The sequence below is a fragment of the Trifolium pratense genome, linkage group LG7 (genome assembly GCF_020283565.1).
Source record: "Trifolium pratense cultivar HEN17-A07 linkage group LG7, ARS_RC_1.1, whole genome shotgun sequence".
Taxonomy (NCBI): Eukaryota; Viridiplantae; Streptophyta; class Magnoliopsida; order Fabales; family Fabaceae; genus Trifolium; species Trifolium pratense.
The window spans coordinates 54307395-54325530 of NC_060065.1; the positions used below are offsets into that span (position 1 = coordinate 54307395).

The following is an 18136-nucleotide window of genomic DNA, read 5'->3' on the forward strand; positions in this document are numbered from 1 at the left end:
AATAAAATATTATTTAATCCAAACAGTTACTGTATAAGTCAACATATTCAAGGATGATTAAAAAGACAAAATCTTCTCAGAGTTGGAATCGCAAAAAAAAAAAAAAATATAAAAATAAACTAAAATTCTCTAAAATTACAATTTTGGAAGTGTAAGATACCAACACACAGGGAAAATGAATTTGCAGATAAACTGAATGAACACGTCAGACACAACGCACTGCAATTTTAATCCGTGACGCAACTTTGTATCTATCTGCTTTCATTAATTTTTTTTTAAAAATTGATACTAATAAAAAATGATGATGATGAACACTTTATGATTGAAATTGGAACAAACAAGTTCAAATTCACCAAATTACTATCATTTTTCAGTTGTTAGTTAATTACTGCTACTACTACTAATCACTCTCTAGAAATCAATCTTAACAATGCTCAAATTTATCTCTCACTTCCTCAAATCAAAATCAAATTTAAAATCCACACTTTCCAATTCTAGGGTTCCAATCTCTCGTAATTTCTGCACAACACCGATCAGAGACTCAATTGAATATGACGTCGTCATCGTCGGAGCTGGTCCCGCCGGTTTATCGGCGGCAATACGATTAAAACAACTTTGCCGCCAAAACGACACCGATTTATCCGTTTGCGTTCTCGAAAAAGGCGCTGAAGTTGGTAAGTCAAATTCGTTTCTCTTTTCGCAATTTCTGCATCGAAATCTTCACAACAATTTCTGCATTGTTTTGTTTTTCTCAGGTGCTCATATTCTTTCTGGAAATGTTTTTGAACCTCGTGCGTTGAATGAGCTTCTTCCTCAGTGGAAGCAGCAAGAGGTGAATTTTTTTTTTGTTATTTGGTGGTTATTGGTGAAGTGAGTTTGATTTGTAACTTGCATTGAGGTTTTTTGTTGTTGAATTTGCAGGCTCCGATTACTACACCGGTTTCCTCTGATAAGTTTTGGTTTTTGACTAAGAATCGTGCAATTTCGCTTCCCAGTCCTTTTAACAATGAAGGGAACTACGTAATAAGGTTTTTACTTTTTATGACATGTATATTCATTTCATACTATTTTTTGAGTTTAAATTATGCATGCAGTTTTGAATTTTATTACATGATTGCTGAATCTACTATGCTGAAATTGTTCCTTTCTTTTTTGTTTTTGGTTAAGCTTTAGAAGTTGATGTGTTTGATTTCAAGTGTAATGGTGTTTTAATCTTTGGAAAAAGCTTATTTTTATCAAACTGTTGATCTGTGCCATTAGATTAGATATAAATATTGCTGGTGATTGTACTGTGCATAAAGTTGAATTTTAAATTTAACATAGAGACTGTGTTGATACTTGGTATACAATCTGTTATCTGTCCGAGATGACATGAAGTCCTAAATCCTAATAAATGAAGCTCTTTATAATTTTAATAAACAATCTTCCTGTCACATTCTTGCTTCAATTTTCCCTCCTCATTGATTGATGTAAGTAAAATTCAAAATTGGAAGATAAATTAAGCTCTTATATTTTTAATTTCCGTGTTTATTAAATAAAAAAATTTACTAACGGGGGTTGGGTCTAGTGGAAAGGGGCTAGACTCCTACAACGTGGCCGACCAGGGTTTGAATTTGAATCCTGATTGGGAGAGGTACCCACATTTAGTGTCCGACATGCCTCAAATAGGATTATCTCTGGTCGAAGGAACCTGTGGGAAACAAAAAACAACAATTTTTTTGTTGCATTCTTGCTTCTATTATGTTTCTCTTTAATTGATGTAAAATTCAAAACTGATTATGGACCATCTTACAGTTTAAGTCAGTTAGTACGATGGATGGGGGAAAAAGCTGAAGAGTTAGGCGTGGAGATATACCCAGGATTTGCTGCTAGTGAGGTATTTCTGCATTTGTTTGGATGTTGCTTCTCCATATCTGTTATTGTTTACAGGTGTATTTCCTTGCAGATATTGTACGATGCTAACGACAAAGTTATCGGTATTGGAACTAATGATATGGGAATTTCAAAAGATGGTTCGAAGAAGGAGAATTTTCAACGTGGTGTTGAGATCAAAGGTTTCATTTTACATTTCTTTATCTCATACACATGTTAATGTGCTTTGTCTTGGTTCTTGGAGCAAAAAGGTTTCACTAATTAACACTTGTCTAGCTGCTCCAGCAGCTTGTCTATGGTTTGAACAAGTATTTAGTTCTTTCTGAGGTGTAGTTGTTAACTATGTAAATATTGAATCACATTTAGGTCGAATGACACTTCTGTCTGAGGGATGTCGAGGATCGTTATCAGAGGTTTGAAAATTAAATTTTAGGATTGGCATAGATTCTAGCTTTTTCTGTCAATTATTATGTTGATGGTAAAATCTCTTATCCCTATCCCTGTATTTCCTACAGCAAATAATGAAAAAGTACAACCTGAGAGAGAAGGGAGGTGCAGAACATCAGACATATGCTTTGGGAATTAAAGAGGTATAACTACTTCACTTATTTTTAAAGAGATTTTTTTTTTTTAAAAAAAAAAAGATCATCTTCATTATTTTTCATGTGCAATCTGTCACAATTCTGCTTTCCTATTCAATTATATATGCATGAAGAATATTTGATTGTTGACTGTTCTAAATCTAATAATTGAAAATCATGGGTGAAACTCATTGATCTTATTTGCCACCATCCCTTGGATTCTGAAACTTGTACTTTTAGGTTTGGGAAATTGACGAGGAAAAGCATCAACCTGGTGCAGTACTTCACACATTAGGATGGCCCTTGGATCATAAAACATATGGAGGATCTTTTCTGTATCACATGAAAGACAGACAAGTAAGACGGACAGTTACTACCCCATACTGTAATTATTGTTGTACAGTCAGTATTATTCTGTTATCTATATCTGAAATAAACACTACAAAAATACATATGTAGCACAATACTAACCTCACTGATTTAATCCAACTTGTTTCTAGACTATTTGAGTGTACATTGTTATGTTTGAGTTGAGTCTTAAAGCTTGATGATTGCTCATTCCTAGAAAGTATTTGAAAACCGCTATGAACACAATGATATATTTCAATTTGATGAATCCATTTTTCTCACTATTTCATGGTTTTCTATTCTGACTAGAAACCTGTTTTACCAAGTTGCTAACAAATCACCTGTAGCTGTATTTGCAAACTCTGACTGAACTGTACAACTTTAGCTTTTCCTGCTAATTTTTAGTTTCATTTATGCTGACAATATATTCTTCATGTCAAGAATTCCATTTCCATCATGACAGATTGCTCTAGGCCTTGTGGTTGCTTTGAACTATCAGAACCCTTTCATGAATCCTTATGAGGAATTCCAGGTGAAGTTTTTTTCCCTTCTAGGCATGTTTAAAGCACATAAATAATTTTCTTATAACATGACAAACCATTTTAACATTTCTCTTTAACTGGTTTTTTCTGTTTTGTATGGCATGTGCCTAAGTGTTTTAAGAGACGTACTATTCCTTTTAATGAAAATATTCAAAACGTGGTTTTTGTGGTATTTAACTTGGCTTGCCACTTCCATGTCTTGTCTAAGTTGATTGTTCCATCTTTCTAGGATTAGAACAAATGAAATTTCTTGGATGCATTTTTATGTATGCAATTTAAATTATTGGGATTTTTGGAAGTCTGTCAGTGTTTTCTAAGGTACATACTGTTTCTTCTAAAGAAGGGTTTGTACGTTTAACCTGCGAAGCCACTTCTAGCCTCTTCTAAGTAGGTTTTCCGTCTTTTTGTAAATTGGGTTGCTTCATTTTTCTAATGTGCATGTATATTTATGCAACTTGTGTAACTGAAATGAGTAATGAGTCGTTTACCTTGCCAAATTCACCAATTATGTTTTGGATCTTTTTGTGAAACTTTTGCTGGTTGGTTTTGTTGATACACTATCACTTTAAAAATCTTAGAACTTACATTACTTATTCTTATCATTACTCTCGGTTAATAAGTTTTTTGCTCCTTCCTTCCTTATCCCCTGTGTCTTGTTTGTTTAACCAGAAACTTAAGCATCATCCTGCAATCAAACCATATCTGGAAGGCGGAACAGTTATCCAGTATGGAGCTCGCACTTTAAATGAAGGTGGTTTTCAGGTACATAAATAATCAATAACATTCCTTATCTTACGTGCAATCAATCGGAAAACAATGTAGAGTATTTTTCCGTAAAAAAAAACAATGTAGAGTATTATTTTACCTTTATGTCCCACAGATGGGAAGCCACAAGAGGTCTTTTATTACAGGTGTACTAAGATGAAGGGTGCCAAATGGATACTCCTAACTTTTAAGATTTCTAATGCAAAATTTAGCTGTATTTGGTGAGGTCTAACCGGTTTGAACATAAAATTAGAAATGGGGCAAGAAACATGGGGACTAAAACATGGACATTACAACACAACACTTTACGTGTCCGACAGTCCATGTACTTTGGAAGTGTTGCCTTGTGTCTGACATTGATATAATTTTTCTGAAATGTCTATGCTTAATAGTCTGAGCAACATGCCTGCTAACGGTTACAGTGGTCCATAAGACATAAGGCTTGATTGTTATTTTTACTATTGATAGATGAGTCTTACATTCATGAAGAGCAAGTTTTCAAAGAGTGGTGGCTAGATTAATTCTTCGTTATCATATTAATCTTTGATTGCCTGCTTTTGGTTCCAATGCATTATTTCTTTTTGTTACAATAAACATTTTTTTTAAATACAAACGTGATTCTAGTTAAATTTCAGTCTATCCCATATCCAGTTTTTCCTGGTGGAGCAATTATTGGATGTTCAGCTGGTTTCTTGAATGTGCCCAAGATAAAGGGAACTCACACAGCAATGAAATCAGGTAGAGGATGGAAATTTGCTCTATTTTTTGCTAATGTTGATGTGTTTTTTTAAGTTTTGGTCAAGGGAATTTAAGGAATGTACGATTCTTTAAGGTCTTCTCTATTCTTATATTTATTAAGTCAACCCATCATTTCTTACTTTAATCAACTTCATATTGGGATATGGCCAGTTGCTGATGGTTCAATGTGATATGCAAATAAAAACGTTTCAGATTTTCTGCTGCATACATCTAATGGACCAGCACTTCTCTTTGTAGGAATGCTTGCAGCTGAAGCTGCATTTGGTGCGGTTAATGAAGGTCTAGATATGAATACATATTGGGATGCTTTGAGGAATTCATGGATATGGGAAGAACTATATAAAGCTCGGAACTACCGACCTGTTAGTGAAGCTATTCATTGTCACTTTGACTTTTCTGTCTTTCCCTCTCTTCATTTTTTTTTCAGGCTATTTTTGCTTTCATTTTTAAAATCTTGACCTAAGAGCCCATCTCATCTTAGATAGTTATATATCTATTTGGTAACTTTTGAATAAGTTATAATAATGTTATAAGTATAAGGTTGCAATAGGTGGCACGGCTTGTTTAAAACATAAATCACCATTATCTTGTCAGATGAATTCTTTTATGCCTTTGCTTATTTTTTATGGATTTAGAGGATATGCACTGTCAGTTTAACTTCATTTTACACTGACTTCCAGTGAAAATTTGTTTTTTGAGACATCACTCCATTCTTATTATAACCACATCGTAAGAGTGGTGATATAACATGGAAAAATAGAGAGCACATATTGGATGTCAGTGTAAAACTACTTTGACAATGTATGTCTGTTAAACTCATATTTATTAACATATAACATATGGGAAGTTGGATATTACAAATTACATGGTAGGATTTTCGGCTACATGCAAAACCATGATATTACTTGCTAGATATCTGTCTTGCATATGACCAAGAATCTACTATGCTGGTAACTCTGGAATTCTCCAAGATTATGAGAAATTCCTAGCAACTAATTATAAATTTATAACTTGTAGGAAGAATGTTATTTCATCCTAGACCATTTCGAAGCTTATTAGGGACTTATATATATCAAAGTTACTTGTAAGTGAAAGTAAAGTAAATCTTGTAACGTACTCATAGATTATGGGCTTTATGTTTTTTGAACCAGATGGATTACGGGCTTTAGATCTAACTCAACCCAAAACTAGCTCAATAAGGACTAATTTGGCCATATATCTAGTCAATGTAGTGTCTCAACACATCCCCTCACGTTCAGAAATACACACTTAAATTGTGGACAAATGTGGGTGGAATAATATGGATCTCAAGTCCCTCAGATGGAATAACAAAGATAATGGGCCAATAATTGAACTAGGATATTCTGTGATACGATCTTAGAATTTGAGTATTAGGCCTAACTCAGCCCTCAAAAGCTATAGCTTAAGAGGTGAAAAATGTCCAAACCTTATAAGGACTGATCTGACCATATCTCCAGTTAATGTAGGACCTCAACACTTACAAAATATTTATAAATTATAATAGAAAGATCAATGTGTAATTATAATTAATTCCTCACAGTTGTCCTAATTCATTTCTTGTGATACTTAAATATATGGTATGTTTTAGTTTGTCAAATTAATATGCCATATTTACCTTTTAGTGTTATCTCTCATTGTAGGCCTTCAAGTATGGGCTTATTCCAGGACTGGCTTTAAGTGGTCTGGAACAGTAAGATTTAAACTTCTACAGTTCAACACTGGAGAGTACAATTTCCTGTACTCCCTTTATTCTTGTTTTGGAACTTCACTTACCCTTGTGCTATTCTTGTCAGTTACATACTCAAGGGGAGGCACCCCATTACTTTGAAGCATGGTAAACCTGATCATGAAGCTACAAATGTAAGAAACATTGTTCAAGAAACTAAGCTTGTGAATGAATTTTGTTATTTACGTACATGCTATTTACCACCTTTTAGCTGGTACAAAATGGTCCTTTTAATTTCAGCATAAAGGATATTTTAGATTCTTTTTTCATTGAATATATGTATATATTAGTGAGCTTTGCTTTTATTATGTTTGTTTCTTGTTCTAGTAAAACACTGCAAATCATTTACCATGTTCGTGTGACCCTAGTATTTTCTTTTGACATTAATGCAGGCTGCACAGTTGCATTCTCCAATTCACTATCCAAAGCCCGATGGCATCTTGTCCTTTGATGTACCTACCTCCCTGCACAGGTTTTGCAACATTAATTGCCTTCTATTGATTATTGTTGAGAATTGAATGCAATCATTTTTCAAAAAAAAGAAACAAGGGATGGTGCCAGGTTTTCTCAAAGTTGCACTCTAAGATTTATATAAGGTCGCAAGGTTGTATTTCTATTCTTGTAATTTAAAGAACTTCTCAAAGAGAGCGTATTGAGGTGTCGTAGAGGGGAGAACTCAAATTTAAACCCAATTAGTTCATTTATACAGCAGGTTACACTTAATATCCTAATTTTTAGGCAAAAGTGCCTGCAGAATAAATGTGCACCGATTTATATATGCAGTAATTGCTTGTGTCGGCTTCTCTCATTAGGAATTTGATAAATGATGATAATGTTGGAAATTATTGATTTTTTGTTAGTCAACATGCATAGTGAAAAGCTCATTTGCTTCATAGACATTTATATTTAGTTTATATACAGAAGCAACACAAATCATGAGCATGATCAACCTCCGCACCTTCGATTGAGAGACCCAAAGATTCCTGAACTTACAAATTTACCGGTGTATGCTGCTCCTGAATCACGATATTGTCCTGCACGAGTATACGAGTAATGCCCACTTACTAAAGCTTGGTTTCAAAAGGATTTTTAGTTTCTGAATCATTCTCTGATATGTTTCATCTATCCTTCTCAAATATAGGTACGTTGCTGCTGAGCAAAATAAACTGAAGTTGCAGATTAATGCTCAAAACTGTTTGCATTGCAAGGTAAATTTTCAGACCAATTCGAGCGATTGTTTAAATTTGGAGGATTCTATGTTTAATCTCTACTCATCAAATATTTTCAAATCTTTTGTATCCTACATGGTTTAATTCATTGCTTTGATATTCAGGCTTGTGATATCAAAGATCCAAAGCAAAACATCAAGTGGACAGTGCCTGAAGGGGGTGGAGGCCCGGGATACTCAGTTATGTAGATCTGGGAGTTAGTAGTCATACATTGTTGTCCCCGCAAAATTGTGACTTCCTTAATGTTAACGCATTCTCCTGAATTATACAATTGCATTATGGCCCCGCTTTCTTTCTAAAAGATGTAATACTGCAGTAAAATGTTATTTGTGAAACAGAATAAGTTGCTAAGGTTCCTCATCTTAAAGACAACAAGCATGTTAGACTATTCTGTGTAAATTAAGGTCTTAATAACATTGTTTAATTCCGTCGAAAATAAATAAATAACGTTGTTTAATATTTCGAACAAGGTAATTTTTTTAAAAAAAACTAAGCTTGTCTCTATCTAATGTAATGGATACACAACTTCCCGTACAATTTTGCTTTTCTTGACTAATTAAAGAATGTTTTTTCGACACTCATTAGCATTTTCATAAAAATTATGGTTGTCTAGTGTCTTTCGACCTTTAAATATTCTATGTCAATGTAGTCATTGTCATTTATTTTTGGATACACAGCTGAATATTAGTTTCACCTCACATCTTTTCAAAAATAGGTTTTCAGTCTCGTAATTATAGATCAAATGGTAGAAGGTTGTAGAAATATTTGATGTGTTGAGGGCACATGTTTGACAGCAGCACCTCTCTTTGAGGCACTTATTATTGTGTAATAGTTGATACTTAGAAGAAGAAAAAAAGGGCTTATAAACGCCGTTCTTTAAATTTATTAAGAGATTAAACTTTTTATTGAAAGTTTTGAGAAATCTCCTCCTTTTGGACATGGTCCTTTGATATTTTAAAAAGGGTCTTGCTAACGAGTGCCCCCTGAGCACTCTTTAAGCATTTCATTAAAAGAAATTTTTTATTCAAAAAATTAAACACTCCAATTTTCAATACGTTGACTTTACGCATTTCCATAAAAATTCTATAAACAACTTACTATTTAAGGGCTTAAAGAGTGCCCCGAAGACACTATTTAGCATTTGCCTTTTAAAAAAAGAACAGCGGCGAAATCTATTAGTGTATAGAAAAACAACCGGAGGCAAACTTAACAAACATCCCTACCCTGAGACAATTGGAGATTTAGTGTATAACCATAGCTAATTAATGTACCAAAAAAACCATGGCTAATTAAGACCCTGAGACAAAGGACAGTATCTAACCAATGCACTGCCCATTGATAATATTTGTGCAATGTACCAATTTGTTGACATCCATCTTTCAAAGCACGAGTTGCAAAGCTACCTGGAATAGAGAAGATCGGGCAAGCATGAAAAATGAGGAAAACAGATTTCATGCAATCTTATCGACCACCCGCACAAATCAATCTGCTTACAATTGAAGATGCATTTAAAATTTATTTGAAAAGATTTATTTAAATGCGAACTTTCTGACCTCGATTAAATAACTAAGATTGGTAATATGCAAGAACTTCAAATCAACCAAATGAGAAAGCATCTACCCCTTTGGTTGATTGTGCAATGGCGAAATGCTACATTATAGAAGGGACAATTCCTAAGGTGATCGTACATCATCTCAAACAACAAAGTAAACAAGCCTATTGGAGATTTGACAAAATCATCCCAACCCCTATATATCGATAGACAATTAACTAAGGTGCCAACAAATTTTAGTATTATACAAAACAAAGATGCAACGCTGCCAACACATAATTCTAAATCTGTAACTACGAACATTTGTACTGATTAAGAATAAAAAATAGAACAAGGCTGCACCCCACAACAACTAGGACACCGAGACAAAGAGAAATCTAAAGTTATACGATAATGCACAGTTTCTCAACAATCCTTGGCCGCCGAAGGATTTGCATCTGATGAAGGATTATCATTGGGGCATGGAGGTGTAGTTGCTCTCATTTTCAAGTCGCCTGATTGTTGATGTTGCTGTTGTTCCTGCTGCTGCTGCTGCATTTGTTGCTGCTGTATTTGTTGTTGCTGTTGCTGTTGTATTTGTTGCTGAAACTGATGATGCGGCTGCTGCTGCTGCTGCTGCTGCTTCTGAGGATGAATTTGGAGATGTTGAAACTGTTGTGCAGCTAAAAGAGTGTGCATGGCATGATTATTATTGGGATAGAACTGCTGTCCCCCTCCAAAAGAAGCAAAGTTCATCATAGGTCCTCCATTTGGTGGTATAGCTTGCCCAGTCAATACTTTCAAATGCTGAATTTCTTCTTTTAATGCATCATTTAAAGCTACAAGGAAAAAAGAAAAAGTGAATTACTTCTCATAATATTAGTGCCAAAACCAAGGTTAACTGTTCATCTTGCATATTCTCTTGCTTGTATATTAAAAGACATGAAACTCAAATTTCAGGTAAAATAGCACATTTCAGCTTTACTCGACCACAAAAAACCAACCCAACAACAAAATTTTGCAGCCAGCTTCACACTGAACATGCACCTTCACCTAGGATAAATATATATTAATCTATCCGGAAAAACTGACTAATGTATATATCATACTGTAAGTTGCAATGATATCTTACACGGATATATTGCATTAGATAAATAGTTTTTCCGAGATAGATTTAGAAAGACAAGCAATTAAAGCAGCAGAGTACTAGCTACAGAAACATTTATAATGACATGGGCATACCATCCTGCAAGTGAACTTGTTGCTCCATGGTTTGCAACCGCAGCTTCAGCTCACTGTTCTCAGAATTCAATCCGCTTGTATCTCTCTGTTCACAAATCGACCAAAATACATTGAATATATAGTCCGCCTATTAGCTTTTCAACCAGAAAGTGATATAGTAATTGGTAGTAGCAAAGCATTTACATCTGAATAACAAGCACACACATCAATACCTGCAAGAGAGTTAATTGTGCAGACAAAGATGTTGCCTCTGTTTGCAATGTCTGCACTTTCCTTTCAAGCTCAGCAATATACCGCATCTTCCTCTCTTTTGACCTTGCCGCAGACTGCCTATTTGCCCAGATCCTGTTACACACAATTATAAGTAGTGTTTGTTGACGTTGGAAAGTTCATCTCCCCAAACCAAAAAGGAGATAGATAGAAAGAAAAAACAGAAAATAGTCCAAACACCGTCCACTTTTCAGTTGCAGTAGATAAAACAAAATACTCCCAGGGGATAATGTCATATATTGATGAACTGGAATTATAACAATAAAAAGACGTAGAGACTGTGCACTCTACAGGGGTGCCATTTTATCCAAACAGTATTTCATTGATACCTGCTGGAGTGAGGGCAGAAGATCAAAAAGCCTAATGATGGGATTTTTTGGAAGAGTAGCCACACCCACACAACAGTTTTAAAAGGCAATTACTGTTCTAGTACTACCAAAACAATGTTACTGTTAAGTGTGTAACTCTAACTAGTGTTATTTTCAACGAGATGTCAACATTTTCCTTCAAGTAAATAAAACGCAACCCGGGTGCTATAGAACTACTTCCATGACAGCATCTAGGGAAGGATTGGACCCATTATGGGTCAATTGTAGTTAGTCTTACCTAGCATTCACAAAACATTCAAAAGAGAATGACCTAACAACTTGACATGCGCCTTTCTAGTCATACAGCAGCTATTCCAACATTTTCTTTTAGTAGACTTCAGAAAAATCTTGCAATTTTCCAAGCCTCCTTATTTTTCACTATTTCCTTCAATATATTGAGTCTAAAGGTTTAATTATTGCTGCCATTATTGTCTCTAATATTTCTAAAATAGAAGTTGTAACTGAACTAAGCTAGTTACATCTCTAATATAACTAAACAGCTAAACAGACGCATGTCATCTATGCGCATAAATATCAATTATAGGGTATACCAAAACCTAACAATATTTAGTTAAAACATACTCATACAGTATACTGTTATTTCTTGTGGTTCATGTTTTGTCATGCCTTGTTTTGTGTTTATCAATTGATCAGGAAGGCACTTTTGTATTATACATAGGTCTTCTAGAATCAATCTACAGTTACATTTTTGAGATTTTTTCTAATATACAATTTTCTAAAACCCAAAATCCTATTCTGCCTTGAAGCTTGCATTTGCCGAAAATTATGTTACATCTATGCAATGGATTTTAGGGATTTGTGCTAATTTGGTAAACAACATGTTTAGCAGCTTATATAACACCTAATCTATGAATGCTAATTTACACACCAATAAATCATACAACATAATATAACATTTGCAAAAAGAATATAGCGTGTGTTTGGTTCTGCGGCGGAGAGAATTGATTTTGGCAGAATTGATTCTGTAAAATTGATTCCGGCCAAAATTGATTTTAAGCTGAAGTGGTTTATGTTTGGATATATTCATGAAAAAGTGAGTTGAACAAAAAATTTGAGTGTAAAAATCAATAATGAATCAGAAGCTACGATTTCTAGCTTCAAGTAGAATCAATTCTGGAGGCAGAATCAATTCTACTTTTGAGAAACCAAACAAGTCAGAATCAATTCTACACGTCCAGAATCAATTCTGGATGCTCCAGAATTGAAACCAAACATACACATAGTGTTCTGCTATGTAGGATTTCTTTACTAAAGATTATGTAAAATAATTAAGAAACATTAGGGTAAAAATTGACTTGTCCAGAAATAATACCTTTTTGCACGCTTGGGATCAATCAAGGCAAGTTCTGCAAGCTTGGCTGCTGACATTGCCTTTTTGGAATCAGCTGCAGACATGTCATCTGAACCCGAGACTAACATCTCAGGTTTGATGGTTGTCGACCCATCCATAGATTGGCTGTGCTGGTGTCTAATTCTGGGCCTTTCATTAGTAGTAACACTGGCAATATTTTCCCCAGAAGAGGTACCTGCACCTGATGCCTTCCCTACTGACATTGGTGCGGAACCTGATGCTGCAGCAGCATTAGACCCCTCACCCATTTGAAATGTGGACGTTGCAGACGACGAATTGAACTTATCCATATCAAGATACATAGACAGCAAGTCCTCCTCAGTATCATCAGAGAACGAAGGTCCATCAGCACCACCAACTACACCGAGGTCACTATCGAAACTAATATCATCAGGCAAGGTAAGAATCTCTGAATGAGCACGCCTATGACCTCTATTTCTTGGAGGATTATCAGACATTCTGCTAATATCATGACTAAAGCCACTAGAATCTGAGCTGGTTCCAGGAACAGGCAGAGGATACGCCCCCGTTGAGGATTCAGATTTCACATTGAAACCACTTCCAGGAAGTGAATAACCCGAATATCGTCCTGATGGAGGTGGAAAACCACCACCAAGACCCAAAGATTTGTCCTTTTCCATTCAATATTCCTTAACCCTAAATAACTCTACCCAATTCCAATTCCAGTTCAATCACTTCAAAACCCTAGTGACAAATCAATACATTGAAAAGAAGGAAAAAAAAAATCAAATTTTTAAACAACCATGTTCATTATAATATAGTTCATTGCAAAATAATTAAAAATAGAAGGCAAAGATTGAAAAAGTAATGAAAAAATTAACAATTTAATTGTTGAAATTTGAAATGATGGGGAAATAGGAGTACCTTTGCGCGGCGTAGATCAGCGAAGAAAGGGGAGATCGGAGAATAGAATGAAACCCTAGAAATGGGAATTGATTTTGATGAAATGGAAGAGAGATCTGAGAGAGAGAGAGAGAGAGAGAGAGAGAGAGAGAGAGAATGAAAAAAAATGAAGCTTCGAACTCAAGACATGAATTCTCGTCAACGACGACAACGAATGAAACCCAGACAGACAAAAACACATGTATTGTATTTCTATTCTATCGTATTTCTACGGTACATGTTTTATGCCATCTTTATCTATTCATGTATTTTTTTTTTTTTTATAGAATATATTTATCTTTATCTAGTATTTCTTTTTATACAATAACACATTTTAAATATACACAAAAAATTGCTTAAAAAAATACACAAAAAATATTTGGCGATAAGTTTTTGATCTCTAAATATCATTTTTCTTATCTACTATAAGACTATTGGACTTGAATCTTTATCGTAATTATTGTTTTAGTTCTCAATTGTACATGAAGATTCAATCGTTCTGATTGTATGATACTGATCTTAGTCGTATTAAATATTTTCCAGTTTATTTTAGATTAGACGGTTCAAACCGATTATTGTGTTACATAGTAGTTGCTTAGAGTTTGGATCCATGGCTATACTAGAAAAGGTGTGCCTAAATAATTATTTTGTCTTAAATGCAGTTTTACCCCCATATTTTGAAAAATGTGGAATTTTACCCCTATTGAAATATGCGGAATTTTACCCCTCTATCAGGACAAATAAATTGATCTCAGCAGTCCTCCGCATTACTTGCCAATTATCACATTGACGGTTACAACCATTCCTTCTATATAAGTGTGAAGGCTTTCATGCTAATGTATGATTCAATACATCGTCAATTATTATTTTAAATTTTTTTCAACTTTGCATTATGATAATGAAAATCAATCAATAGTTAATGTAATTAATTTGATAAAATTATTATTCTCTTTTTTTTAATATGTGCGAAATGATCAAATATAATATTTTTGTGAGACGGAGGAGTAATGTTTTTGAATATCTGTTTGTCACCTTGTGGGAGACAGACAGACATACACAACCTAGTTGGTAGATTTTTATTTTTGTTTACTAGTTTTACAGATAGAAAACGTAAAATTTTGAAGAGTGAAGTGAGGGTCAAAAAGAGAATAAATATTGTCCAAAGAAAAGAATAATAAATAAATACTACATACAAGTGTATACCTAACAACTGGTTATGGCTACAATGCTTTTGCATTGTATCTCTGTCATGTCCACATTAATCTCTTAATGCATGTGAACATGTTCAGTTCATGAGAGGAGAGGAGTTTAAAACTTACAAAATTGAGTTTTTTTCACTTATTTCTTACGAATCGGGATTTGTTGTAGTGCAAAAACACACCGTTTCATGCTATTTTGCATCTCAGCCATTAATTATCATATTAGATGGGTCAAATTAACTCATTCACAAAATTATTAGAAATGATCTCAGTCACATAATTCTGATCGGACGACCTTATCTGTTAAAGCCATAGTTATCATGTTGCCTTTTCAGCACTTGAGATCTATGTACTGTAGCACCGACACTACAGATTAAATGTGTGTCTAGTGTCTGACACGACGTTAACACATCTTTATAACACTCACCATGAAGGAAGCGGCAGACTCAAACTTAGAAGTAAGGGCTTCCAGATCAATTCTATTTTGTTTTATTTCCTTCAATTTGATGTTGCTTCTTTGAGTGGTTATGTTTTCATTTCAGAATTCAATTTTATCAGAAAATATGTTTCATAATTCAATTATCAGACTAAAATCAAACTAAAATCAATGATTACTTTGTTGTTTTTGTTTAGTTTTGTCTTTTCTATTTCCATTTGATAACTAATATGATATATGATATGAATATTTTTAAAATCTGTAGAATTCTGCATCAATTCCAAGTGAAACCTCAAAATGATGGCGGACACAATTTTTTGTTCAAGATTCAAGTTAAATTGTGTGAAGGGTATCCAACGATTTTGATCTCTTGCGGTAAATTCAAAGATTTGAGTAATCCAAAGGTATCAATATGATATCGTTGAATCTTTACTTTACATTTACCTTTACATCTTATATGATTAAATTAGAATATTACATCTTAATTGTTTTGCTAATGATAATTTTCCATGTTTCAAATCATATCATTTAAGAATTTTGCTTACTTATCTTTGTACTACAAATTGATTTTTGCATTAGTATTGTTGTTATCGTGGATTAGTGTTCACTTTGCTAGAGGAATTCACTATATCATGAATTACAATAGGATTGTTCGCTGCGATTGAATTTGATTTAAATTTGTTTCAATTGATTGTTCTCTATTTTGTTTATTGATTTCATTCTTTTACCTTGAGTTATATTTTCAGAAGTGCAGGTTACACTTCTTAATATCTTATTTTTCTGTGAAACAAGATGATTCATACGTTGACACCTACATATCAGTACAATTGGAGTGGACTTTATAAGCATTCACATCCACCACTTAACCTTTGCAAATCTCTTGGTAAATTAATTCTTCATTGTATGTGCTGGATATTGATTTGTTGTATTATCTGGTCTACACACTGTATGGCTGAAAAAGTGTATTATGTTCTGAACTTATTTTCAGTTTCTATTGGTTAAGAAGATTACATAATGCAAGTATAGCTAAAGTGTGGAATATTTATCTGTTTATAAGATCTGAAGGGAAGCTGTTAGCAAGCTTAGTTAACGAGGATTGACACTGGAAAGATAATGTAGAAGGTAATGCAATACTTGCCTTTGTAAGTTTCTATTGTTATACACTAGAAAGATAATGTAGGAAGTAATACATGTTGCATTAGGTTAGATCGGTAATTCATAATATGGGGTGGAAATGCATTCAGAGAATTCCCTGTTTCAAGTTTGAATGCAAGCTGTTTTTTTTTATTTTGAACACGGATCATACACTCTATTGATGGTTTATTTATTAAAGTGATGACATGGTGCCATTGGCCTTCCTTTACATTGTGTGAGTAGATATCTTGCTATAGATTTCTATGTTTAGCTTGCACTAGATTTTGTGATGCTAGAGCAAGATATGAGTAGGAATTTCTCAAAGTTATCGAGTCACCATTGGTATGAGAGCAATTGTACACTAAAATAGTTAGTTTTGGTTGTAAGATTTTAGGTATTCATTCTAATTCTAATTTATAACAGACATGAATTTTGTTATAATGTGTTTCACTGTCATAATCTACCATGTTAGTTATAAGTAATCTGTTGGATTGTTAGTCATAAGATTCAATGTTTCCTCATAGTCATAAGATTCAATGTTTCCTCATTAATGTTAATGGGTGCAGCGTAGCTTCATAATAATGAAGCAGGCTGAGTATATCTTTGAAATGACAATAAGATTGACTGAATCACGGTGTACCAGTGTAATTTTAGTAAAAACTATACTTTTGAGGTTCAACAAAATTATAGTGTTATCACGATTTTTATAAATCCAGTCTTTTCAAACATGTAAGTATATGTAACAAAGCTTATCATAGACAAATCTGTTGCAGCAGGACCAAATGGAGAATTAAGCACAGACTAATCCCTTTCGTTATACTCAAATGAACATGTTGTAGATGGTATATTATACTAAGCTCCAACTTCAATCACTCACCCTTCCTCAACGTAGTTCTTATCTCTCCCAACAAATTGCATATTAGTATAGTGTATTTTCTATTTTCTAATTAATTCATTGCATCATAAACCTTGGGAGTGCTCTAGATGTAAATAAATAATAGCATGATAGATATCAATTCTTAATGAGAAATTAAACCCACTTGGGTTGGTGCATTGATATTGGCATTGGATCTGGGAGTGTGCTCCTCTTGAGGTCTGAGATTCGATTCTCTCTGGTGCCAATTTGGGTGGGCTAATTTAGCTTATTCAAAAAAAATTCTTAATGAGAAATTCTTCATATTTATTACCTTTTGATATTTCCTTGACCATTTAATTTAGTATGACCTGGTTGGCCTTAATTTTTGTTCAATTTCCACTACGCCATAGCCACTATATTACAACACTGTTTAAAAATTTGATTATTAAATATAAGTATTTTCTTATTGTGTTTTGTTTACTAATGATCTTTTTTTTTTTGTATTTTTTACAGATTAATTTGGTTTTACATCTAAGGGAGATTTGTGGGCCGAAATACAGACATAGCTGCAAAATTGGTTCTAAACTTCTAAAGGATTTATGCATGATAATACAATGTTTAAAAGGATTTTATATATAGTTTCATTCGATCTTAATGGTCTTAACTTTGTTTAGTTCATGAGTTTATCTCTTATTAGAATTTTAAAAGATGTCTTGAATGAAAATAAAAATGACATTATTAAAATATAACATTAAGTTTTGCTCTGTTATGATATATCTACTACATTAGTATCTCACAGTTTTCTCTACTCATCTGATTTATTATGTTGACATGTTTAAATGTACGTTCTTAACTCCTAAACTAAACCAAAGTATATCATTAGATTAACTACAATTTAGTAATTCTAACTTCTATGTATTATCGATTCAATCTTATCCAATTAGATTGATTGCAACTTAAGAATTCCAATTTTAATGATAAA

The 18136-nt window shown here is 33.6% G+C and overlaps 2 protein-coding genes and 1 long non-coding RNA gene across 5 annotated transcripts; 2 read left to right on the forward strand and 1 right to left on the reverse strand.

Moving 5' to 3' along the window:
- Positions 1–178: 178 nt before the first annotated feature.
- On the forward strand, positions 179–8242 carry LOC123898315 (electron transfer flavoprotein-ubiquinone oxidoreductase, mitochondrial-like). Of its 2 annotated transcripts, XM_045949235.1 has the most exons (18): positions 179–674; positions 756–832; positions 922–1028; positions 1795–1876; positions 1946–2054; positions 2239–2285; positions 2388–2462; positions 2694–2810; positions 3265–3333; positions 4013–4105; positions 4744–4846; positions 5105–5229; positions 6529–6578; positions 6682–6748; positions 7007–7086; positions 7536–7664; positions 7756–7822; positions 7948–8242. In XM_045949235.1, the coding sequence occupies exons 1-18, from the start codon at positions 431–433 to the stop codon at positions 8029–8031; spliced, it is 1725 nt and encodes a 574-aa protein (XP_045805191.1). In that variant the 5' UTR covers positions 179–430; the 3' UTR covers positions 8032–8242. The 2 variants fall into 2 exon arrangements, with proteins under 2 accessions (XP_045805191.1, XP_045805190.1); XM_045949234.1 differs by having other exon boundaries at positions 231–674; positions 1795–2054.
- Positions 8243–9433: 1191 nt separating this feature from the next.
- LOC123899192 (probable transcription factor PosF21) lies at positions 9434–13767 on the reverse strand. Its single transcript, XM_045950265.1, has 5 exons — positions 13512–13767; positions 12588–13331; positions 10829–10961; positions 10617–10701; positions 9434–10213 (listed from the first exon to the last, which is right to left on the reverse strand). The coding sequence occupies exons 2-5, from the start codon at positions 13265–13267 to the stop codon at positions 9801–9803; spliced, it is 1311 nt and encodes a 436-aa protein (XP_045806221.1). The 5' UTR covers positions 13268–13331; positions 13512–13767; the 3' UTR covers positions 9434–9800.
- Positions 13768–15146: 1379 nt separating this feature from the next.
- LOC123898188 lies at positions 15147–17825 on the forward strand. 2 transcript variants are annotated; one of them, XR_006805279.1, is made up of 5 exons: positions 15147–15186; positions 15430–15568; positions 15919–16047; positions 16153–16286; positions 17668–17825. It is a non-coding gene; the product is annotated as an uncharacterized LOC123898188 (long non-coding RNA). The 2 variants fall into 2 exon arrangements; XR_006805280.1 differs by having other exon boundaries at positions 15957–16047.
- The last annotated feature ends 311 nt before the right edge of the window (positions 17826–18136 follow it).